Below are 10,655 nucleotides of genomic sequence, written 5' to 3' on the forward strand. Positions count from 1 at the left end.
CAACACTTATTTTGACAAAGGATTCTTATAAGTCTGTTGGTTTCATTTAACTCTCTTTCGAGTTAGCCCGAAACTACTAGCCTGGGAATCGGGCATTACATTTTTTATTATCCTCTAAATGCCTTACTTGATATTCTGCACAGGGATATTCACGCCCCCCACATTCGTATAAATGCTTGATGTACTAACCTTGACCTCCTTATTATCCGAAAAGTAATTATTATTCATGATATTTTTAAAAAGTTATAATTCCAAAATTATACCTCATTGTTTATATGAATGTTCATTTTGTCTACAAGTCATTTTATGGCACAACTTAGCCCTTAACATTTTGTTTTTGTCAAAATAACCCTCGGAAAGCCTTAGGTGACTAACAATCAACTCATGTTGTTGATGAGATATATCTACATGTGCTTAATTGTTGATGTGGCAAATGACACGTGATTACCTTGGTTAATGTGGCTCATGTCACGCCATCATCTTGGGTGATTTGTTACATTTCACATTATCAGCTTGGGTGATATGATACATGCATGCCACGTTATCATCTTGGGTGACATGACATGTGCCATATTATCATCTTGGGTGACATGGATCTTGTCATCTTCGGTGATGTGGCACAAATATTGTTATGACCTTGGGTGATGTGGTAAGTGTCATGTCAGTAATTTAACATATGTTGGAATGCCATATCAACAACAAGTGTTAACAGTTAGTCAACTAACGATTTCCATCAAGACATTGTCATGTTGACCAAAAAAATGTAATGTTTAAGCGCTAAAGTCCTTACCAAAAAAGAATATGTGCCAAAATGATCATTTGGGAAAATGTTGGGAGGATAATTTTTGCATTATGCCTTGAAAATTAAGAGTGTATTTGTTTTAAAAAGTAAACTATGTATAACTTTAAAAACGTAATTCAATTTATATTTTAATTAACTTATTTTTTTATTGAAAATTATTAAAGATAATATATCCAATTGCTCTTGATGAGAGTTGAACTCAAGACCTCCCACTTACTAAATGGGTGCTCTAACCAACTGAGCTACAAGAGCTAGCTATGCTAATATAGTATATTACACAAATAAGAAAACTAGTTTCAAAAATATGACTTGGTAATTTATATTTTAACAGTTTTCAAATTTGAATTTATGATAATGTATGCAAAATAATTACTTTAAATTATTATTTTTATAATTAATGATAATTTTTTTAGTATGGGATAACATACATATTAATTATTTTAAATACATAATTTACATTTCATTTTTATAAAAATATGTGTCGGGTTGCTAAATAAACTCAAGGAGTTTACTTGTTTAGGGTGATGGCAATATTGTTACTCATAATATAATACGATGCTGGTAGTCTAGCGTTTCTTGATCTAATTATTTATACAATAATAGTATTTTTTTGTGTAATTTGGTATTGCTAATCGTCGACTCATTCTTTTCTTCAATCCCCTTTTTATTTAGAAATACATGTATAAGAATGCATAGTTAGGGTAGTCAACCCAACTTTTATACAGACTTACACTATAGGTGTAACTTGTCACTCAATACTCGAACAAAAATTAAAGCACGAGAGGTTGTATTAATTGATGATACACGAAACTGAAAACAAAAGTGAAAAAGAAAAATAATTTCATCATAAACTTAGTAGTTAAAAGTAAATTAAAATTAAGTATTAAATATTTAACATTTATTTGCATGATATATGATTAAAAGAATAAAATAAAGAGATTAAACAATTATTACTCATGATATTTTTAAAAAGTTATAATTTTAAAATTATTCCGCAATATTTTTTTGCACAACTTATCCCGCAATATTTTAATTTTTTACCAAAATAATTCATGCTAGAAGGAAATTCTTAAGTGACTAACAATGAACACATACTGCTGATGAGGCATTTCCACATGTGCTTCATTGTTTATGTGGCACATGTTACATGATTACCTTGATTGAAGTGACTCATGACACGTCATCATCTTGATTGATGTATTACATGTCACCTCATTAACTTGAATGACGTGATACATACATGTCACATTATCAACTTGGGTGACATGATATGTGTCACATTATTATATTAAGTGATGTGACACATATTACGTTATGACTTTGGGTGATGCGGTATGTGTCATGTTAATAATTTAACATATATGAAAATATCAAATCAACAACATGTGTTGATAGTTAGTTAGTTAACGGTTTCCACCCAAAAGTAATCATTTTGATCAAAAATTGAAATTTTAAAGGTTAAAATGCTCCCAAAAGAATAATCTGTATCAAAATGATCATTTGAACAAACGTTAGGGGTTAATTTTTACACTATAGTGCACATTTGTTTTAAAAAATAAATTATGTTTAATTTAAAAAATATAATTCAATTTATAATTTAATTAATTCTTATTTTTATTAAAAAAATATTAAAAATAATATAAATAAATATAATTAAAAGTAATTTATCAAGTGTAAAAATTCAATTCAAGGTTAATTATGATTACTTGAAGACTTGAAAAGGATGAGAAAATTATCATAGAGCTCTTGTTGAGAGTTGAACTTATGATCTCTATGCGGGAGCTCTATCCAACTGAGCTACAAGAATTGATTATTAAATGGGTGCCTAAACCGAAAACAGCTGAAAATTGCTTCATGATACAAATATCATTAAATGATAGTTTAGTCTTTTTTTAGTCTAGAATATAAGCCATATATGCGATACAACCCTTTTGAATCAACTTCTTAGTTGTTAAGACCAAAATAACATTAGAGGTAACCCATTCACTATCCAATCATTACCATATCTAATTTGTTAAATATCTCAAATGTTTCCCTCTTGATGATACAATCAAGATTAACTCGATGTTTGATTAATCGGTATATACCCAGAATGGGATCTTACTCCTCGAAGGATAGTTCCATTAAGTCAACTAGAAAGATTTCACCTTGAAACTCTATGACGAGAAGTGGTAATAATCAACTACCACGAGAAGCTCTACGACCTCTAATACTCATATTGATCAAATAACTGAGTATCAAATATCTATAGTCATAGATTAAGTACAATCTCTAACTGAGGATCGGTATCAGAGTCTCAAAGTAAATCAAACATTTCAAAAAGAAAAAATTTCTCCCATGGTATTATTGCAAACTGTGCACGTTTAAGGTCTCAAATCAAGATTTCGAAACCAAGGTTGAGCATGGTAGACAGAGAAGACCATGAAATTCATTTTTGTAATGGGAAAGAATTCTAAGATTTAGTCGTTGAAAGTAGAAGATGAAGACAAGAGCATATATTACTTTAGGGAGCAGGATGCATTCATGATAAATGCACTGAAATCATAATGACAAATATGTACCAAAATTTGCAGTAAAGATTGTGGTTTTTTTATCCTGATGTATCAAAGAAGAAACTTATATAATATTACTATGGTGGGAGTGAGCATAGAGATTTAAGAGGCATCATGATCATATATATGAATACAACAAGAACTCAAGGCAAGTGTTGACCTTGAAAGAAAACCTTTTTCCCCTTATTATGTAATAAAGATACTGAATAGGGGTGCTTAATGAGCTAAAGCATCTAGAATTCGATTCGGTCAAAGCTTGACTCGGGTTGACTTGACTCGAGCTCGACTCGAGATCTTAAGGAGTTGAGTCGATTAAAGTATAACTCGACTCAATAAGTTCGTGAGAAACTCGTTAATGTTTTTTACAATTTTTATTTAAAAATATTTTCATTTAAAAAATTACTAATAGATAATAAAAAAGATGATAAATTACTAATATATTAATTTTCTAATAAATAATAAAAATACTAAATTATTAAGTAATAACTATTATTTTACTACACCCGAAATCAAACCCTATTTATTATTTTAATATATTTGTGAATTGTTGCTTTTGAGTTTAGACTTTAAATTGTTTCATACATTATTTTGATAATTTTTTATTATATTTATTAATTTATGTTTATATTAAACTCTATATAGTATTAGTAGATTTTACTTATAGTAAAAAACAAGGTAAAAATTTTGGTGAGTTTAATGAGCAACGAGCTTAACTAGCACGAGTCGAGCACTGTCCAACTTGCAATTGACTCGCTCGTTAAACACCCCTAATACTGAACATGAGAATAGAAGGGGCATGTTTGCACAACATAGATATTTTACATCGAAATCTATGAGTAATGACATTGATATTGGACCATTGCTTGAGAGAAAGTGATCAAAAGAGAAGTCTTCGTTTCAAAGACTAAAGATGTTTGCACGAATCAACTTACTTCAGTAGTTAAAAGAATCGTTGTTGTTCTTAGAGATCACAAGTTCGAGCACCAACGACTGTAAGAGTGATTGGGTATTCATTATCAAATGGTTGAGAATACTTAAAACAGATACTACTTTGTAATCACTAGGTCAATCAAGAGATTCTATTCAAACAAATTTCAGTGCATGTTAGAATATTATTAAATACAACTTTTAATTGCAGAAGTTTTTTCTAGTGGCTGGAGCTCTTGACCTTGCTTTAATCTTTGCCACTTTTGTGAGACAAAGTGATTGGAACGTAAAAGTTCAACTCTTCAGCTTATCTGATACAATTTAACAGTTTGCATCAAATCAATCTTCAGTTTATAATTATCCCTTTAAATAGAAGCTTATTTTTGCTGTTATATTTCTGTTTTTGCTTGTAGAACAGTTGCGTCAATGGGGGTTTCCTCCTTATTCCTCCATGACCTGTACCTTCATTAAAATGAAAAAAATAGCATGGCATCTAACTCTGAAATGACTGCTTGATGTAAACCCTGAAATTTGCTTCACCACAAAGCATATCGGTTGAGACTTCGATAATCCTACTTATCGATAATGTCAATCGGTCCGTTCCACCATTGAGACTTTCATTCAGTCATTTACAACCATAAACCCTTTGTGTCTAGATTCGAGTCTCAACATTTGCGACATGTTTTCGTTCGATACCATTTGATTCGTCCAACTATCGAAATTCAGTAGTATACATTATGAAAAATCACTTCCATTATGGAAAATAGCACCACATTCATGTATACATTTCTTTATTAACATATAGAGCTTTGGCTTATCTTTGACAGCACTCTAAAGTTGTTCTAACAACCGGATCTGCGTCATACGAAGTCTACAATATGTACACACCAAACACCCTTTTTCTTTACTATATATATTTGCTTTCGTATGCCTCGATGAATACATACATAGATACATAGTCGGAAAAGTATTTTCAAATTTCGAAACCAGACGATAAAAAATGGGAGTGTCACTTCTTTCATCACCCACAATTCTGGGTTTTTTCTCATTTTTCACTTTCTGTCTACTTGCAGACACGGTTCTTGGGGTCACCAGGCACTACAAGTTTGATGTATGTATTGTTTTGGCATGATTCTCAATCAAATATTTGTTTCATTAATGATACTTCTAAATTTGGTCTATTGTAACCATTTTGTAGATCAAGTTGCATAATGTGACACGTTTGTGCCATACGAAGAGCATTGTTTCGGTGAATGGACAATTTCCGGGGCCTCGCATCGTAGCAAGAGAGGGTGACCGGCTTCTTATAAAAGTCGTCAACCATGTACCAAACAATATTTCTATCCACTGGTATTGAAGTTTACTTTGAAAATGACATTCTGCAGAAATTGCAAGTTAAATAAATGATTTCATATGCATGTTATGGTAATGTGTTCTTCGAAACAGGCATGGCATTCGACAGATTCGAAGCGGGTGGGCAGACGGACCGGCATATGTGACTCAGTGTCCCATACAAACCGGTCAAAGCTACGTTTACAACTTTACCATTATAGGCCAAAGAGGGACCCTCTTCTGGCATGCCCACATATCATGGCAAAGAGCCACTGTTTATGGTCCCATTGTCATTCTTCCCAAGCGTGGCGTTCCGTATCCATTTGCGAAGCCTTACAAAGAAGTTCCGATCATCTTCGGTGATGAAATCATCCGCGAATCATTAACTACGAACCTGCATTTATTTTCTGAATGCAAATTAAACCCTTTTATTATGTATTGCAGGAGAATGGTTCAATGCAGATCCTGAGGCTGTTATTAGCCAGGCACTTCAGACAGGTGGAGGCCCGAATGTTTCGGATGCTTATACCATCAATGGTCTCCCTGGACCACTTTATAACTGCTCTTCGAAAGGTATAAAATAGCTAAAATTTTGTATTGAACTATATATTTCTGACAGAGCTATGGAGTTCACTTGTGGACTAATAATTTTGACAGATACGTTCAAGCTTAAGGTGAAACCAGGCAAGGCTTACCTTCTGCGTTTAATCAATGCTGTACTCAATGATGAGCTCTTCTTCAGCATAGCGAATCATACTCTCACTGTTGTTGATGTTGATGCCATTTATGTTAAACCGTTCGAAACTGAATCACTTCTCATCGCCCCCGGCCAAACCACAAATGTGATCCTCAAGACCAAACCCAGCTATCCAAATGCCACATTCTTCATGACTGCTAGACCATACGTGACAGGTCAAGGAACGTTCGATAATTCAACTGCTTCCGGTATCTTGGAATACGAGTCACCTCCCAATAGCCTTCATTCGAGCATCTCGATTAAAAATCTCCCGTTGTTTGAACCAACTCTACCTGCTTTAAACGACACTTCCTTCGCTACAAATTTCACGAGTAAACTCCGTAGCTTGGACAGTGCACAATACCCTGCCAACGTGCCCAGGAAGGTCGATAAGCATTTTTTCTTCACGGTTGGTCTCGGAACCAACCCCTGCCAACATGACCAAACCTGCCAAGGTCCTAATGGAACCAAGTTTGCTGCTTCGATCAATAATGTATCATTTGCAATGCCGACTATTGCATTGCTCCAGGCTCATTTCTTAGGCCAATCCAACGGAGTGTACACCCCAGATTTTCCGCGAAGTCCTATAATTCCATTTAACTATACAGGCACACCTCCTAACAATACTATGGTAAGAAACGGAACAAACGTAGTAGTGCTTCCTTTTAACACTTCAGTGGAGCTAGTTATGCAGGACACGAGCATTCTCGGAGCGGAAAGCCACCCTCTTCATTTACACGGCTTCAACTTCTTTGTCATCGGCCAGGGTTTCGGCAACTTTGATCCGAATAAAGACACTGCAAAGTTCAACCTGATTGATCCTATCGAAAGGAACACTGTCGGTGTGCCTTCGGGCGGTTGGATCGCAATTCGTTTTCTAGCAGACAATCCAGGTAAGTCACAAGTCGAACGATCGATAAGAATCGTCAAATGCTTGGTTTGAGTTGATGATGATGACCAAATGACAACAAGAACCAAATTGTTGCAGGGGTATGGTTCATGCATTGCCATCTAGAAGTGCACACCAGCTGGGGGTTGAAGATGGCTTGGATTGTGTTGGACGGTGAATTCCCCGATCAGAAGCTGCAGCCTCCACCAGAAGATCTTCCTAAATGTTGATCAATATGACTCATTTTGATTTGTTGACCTTTTTGTTTTCTTGTTTTGTGCTTTTGGCATTGGCCTACCAGTAGTCCAAGCATGTTTTCTTGATTCTTGTGGAGTTAAGACAGAAGGAATTTACTTTGTAATAACATCTGTGAATGACAATAAAAAAGGTCTCCAATGATGCATTGGCATCCTTTTGTTCTTTCAATCTTAGCTTTGAAGCATATCAGTACAATTTGCAACTCCATGGTATATTTATTGCATTTTCTAGGAGAAGATGGGTTTCTCGAAGCCTGCAATGAGTACACAAATTATAGGATAAAATACACAAATGTTCCTCCGACTATGGGATATCGCTTTATTGAGTCCCTTGATTATAAAAAGCTACAAAATGATCTCCGACTATAAGGTGTTACTTTGTTGAGTCCCTCAAATATTAAAAGTTACAAAATTGTCACCAAACAATTCATTATGTTTCAAACTCATTATTTCCCGTTAAAAAATTAGTAGTCATCTGAGTTGGAAGTTAACCTATTAACTTAGATATGATAGTCGTTTGAGATTATGATATCATATTTTATCATATCTCAGTCAGCAGGTTAACCTCCAACTCAGTCCGCCATCAAATTTTTAATAGAAAATGACGAGCTTGAACATAATGAATAGTCGGGTGACCGTTTTGTAACTTTTAATAGTCGAGTGACTCAATAAAGCAACACCCTGTAATCGGGGACCATTTTATAACTCTTAAGAGTCAAGGGACATGATCCCTTCTGCCACGCCATCCTGCTACACCACGAGTTGAAACATTTTGAATTGATAAGTCATATTTTATAACTTATAAATTTTAGTTGAAATATTTTTAATCGAGTTGAGTTGATTCGAGTTGTTCAAATTTCTGTTTAAATTCAATTGTCAATATTTATAATATTATATTACTATTTGATTCCAATTTAAATAATTTTCTATAATCATATACGATATACATATACATTTCTTCATATTTTTGTATATACAATATACATATATTTATATAGAATTAAGGGACTCAGCTTGAACTTGGAAAACAATCCACTGATTACTAAAAATTTTGGTTATTCAAGTTTTATTTTATAACTCAACTCAAAAAAAAATTTAGTTGAATCAATTTTTTTAACACCGAATCATTATGAAATTGCAAATCGGGTCAATTTTTGCGTCAAGTCGAAACTCACCAATCCCTAGTTAACAATATAAAAAAAATCGAAAAAAATAAAAAACAATAAAATTATTTTCTGATCTAACTCAGAAAATAATCAACCACCCATTAACCCCTTCATCAGAGCCAACTAGAATCATTTCACCGCCACAATCTAAGCTTAATTAATTATCGGTGTCTCTTAGAACATTTTCCTCATAATATGACCTTTACTCATTATTAATTATGATCGAAGGTATTTTGGTCATTTCCTTTACTCGAGGTAGTTCGATAATTTAATCGAGTGCATTTCAAGAGTCTTATGACATTCTTATAAAGTTCTATGTTTTTTTTATTCATTACTAATAAAATACATGCATTATTCGTGATTAAGGGTAATTCAATAATTTTTTTTATTTCTACTCGAATATTTGATCGAGCGTCCAAGCATGACATGTAAAGCATCATAATTATGAAGGTCATGAAACATTTTAGAGTTTGATGTGTAATAACCTTAATTTACTAATGTCGATCTCACTAGCCTCTAATTCGAGCTTCTAGCCATTTTCTCATGAAAACTAGTCGTCCAATTCACGAACACGGACCTCAAATAATTTTCCTCGATATCAAAGTAACTCATTAATTACCAAGTAATAATTTCAAGGACTTAATTGCCCAAATTGAAGACTATCGGGACCATATAAATCTAAATTTAGGGACTGAATTGAATACTTACCAAAGTATGAGGGATTGAAACTATAATATTTCATTTCATTCTTAAAAACAAGCAGATCCTGAAGCTGGACAGATTGAATTATGGATCGGGCACGGATCATATGCCAAAATTACGATAGTTTGTTTTCCTCGGGTCGCCCCCTCAAAAACGATGTGATTTTGGAGAGTTATATAAACCTTTTAATCCTTTTTTTCCTTTTTTTTCTTTCATTTTTTTCATATATTGTTTTTTCTCAAAATCTTTAAAAGTATTTACATTGTTTGCTTCACTAGTCAATCATTGATCCCATTGACTATCACGGCTACCGGTGATCTCCTGAAATCAAATTTCTCATGTAGGACCTTTCTAGTCCCCTAAGCATGAATTCGACTTTCAATCATCCAAAATCTTCATGGGTAGCTATAAACTTACGAGGAACCTTATTTTTGTTACATCGACTTAAAAGGTCTTGTAATCATCGTTGTGCGTTGTCTGATGGTACTGAGCAGGGATTTAAATAGCAGTTCGCGCGGTAGTGTCCGCGATATAACGATAGTGGTGCCCTCCGAAACCGTTATTATATGACCGTGATACCCGCAATCCTCGTAATAACGCCTGTTATGTTTGTAATGGCGACAAAAGCGACGCGACTACGACCACTACCACTATTTGAATCCCTGGTACTGACTCTAAATTATATCACTCCCGTTTATATGAGGAGCATCTCCACTGGTAGAATCTTCCAAACGACACCTAAATAGCCAAAATCAAGAACCTAAGAAAATCCTTAATGGACACATGACTTTATATTAAGGGGACTAACTTTTAAAATTTTAGAGGAGCAAAAATAAATTATCAATTAAAAATATAAAAAGTATCTAAAATATATACTAATTTAAAATTTTCAATAGGACAATCAGTCCCCTCTTCATCCACTTCGATCCATCCCTAACGGCACTGATTCCAGAATTTGATCATAGAAAAAGGGCTAAATAAGAGAAATATTATAATTTAAAAAGTTAATGAAATGACATTGGCGAGAATTTATTTAGGAATTTATTTAGTAATTATAATGATTTTAAAGAATTTGTTTCTTTAAATTTTCAGGGTGAAATGAAAAAAAAATAAGAGAAAAATACTGAAAATATTATAAATTTTATCTTAAAAAAATATGCGTGACAAATAGGGATGACAAACGGGTACAATTTCGTGGATTCCGCACCGCACCCGCTCCAATTGGGGCGGGGATGGGTATAATTTTAGTAGGTAGTGGGCGGGTGTGGATTTAGAAAGTGGTACCCGTCGCA

The 10,655-nt window shown here is 33.7% G+C and overlaps 1 protein-coding gene and 1 non-coding gene across 2 annotated transcripts; one reads left to right on the top strand and one right to left on the bottom strand.

Annotated features, from left to right (window-relative positions):
- Window positions 1-980: 980 nt before the first annotated feature.
- Window positions 981-1,054, bottom strand: TRNAT-AGU. The gene has a single exon. It is a non-coding gene; the product is annotated as a tRNA-Thr (tRNA).
- A 4,183-nt stretch (window positions 1,055-5,237) lies between these two features.
- On the top strand, window positions 5,238-7,524 carry LOC120206992 (laccase-17-like). The gene is made up of 6 exons (XM_039206536.1): window positions 5,238-5,392; window positions 5,480-5,631; window positions 5,728-5,972; window positions 6,058-6,186; window positions 6,271-7,242; window positions 7,338-7,524. Exons 1-6 carry the CDS (start codon window positions 5,282-5,284, stop codon window positions 7,466-7,468), a joined length of 1,740 nt encoding a protein of 579 aa, XP_039062467.1. The 5' UTR covers window positions 5,238-5,281; the 3' UTR covers window positions 7,469-7,524.
- Window positions 7,525-10,655: the final 3,131 nt, after the last annotated feature.

This window comes from Hibiscus syriacus, unplaced genomic scaffold, assembly GCF_006381635.1.
Source record: "Hibiscus syriacus cultivar Baekdansim isolate YM2019G1 unplaced genomic scaffold, ASM638163v2 tig00014213_pilon, whole genome shotgun sequence".
NCBI lineage: Eukaryota > Viridiplantae > Streptophyta > Magnoliopsida > Malvales > Malvaceae > Hibiscus > Hibiscus syriacus.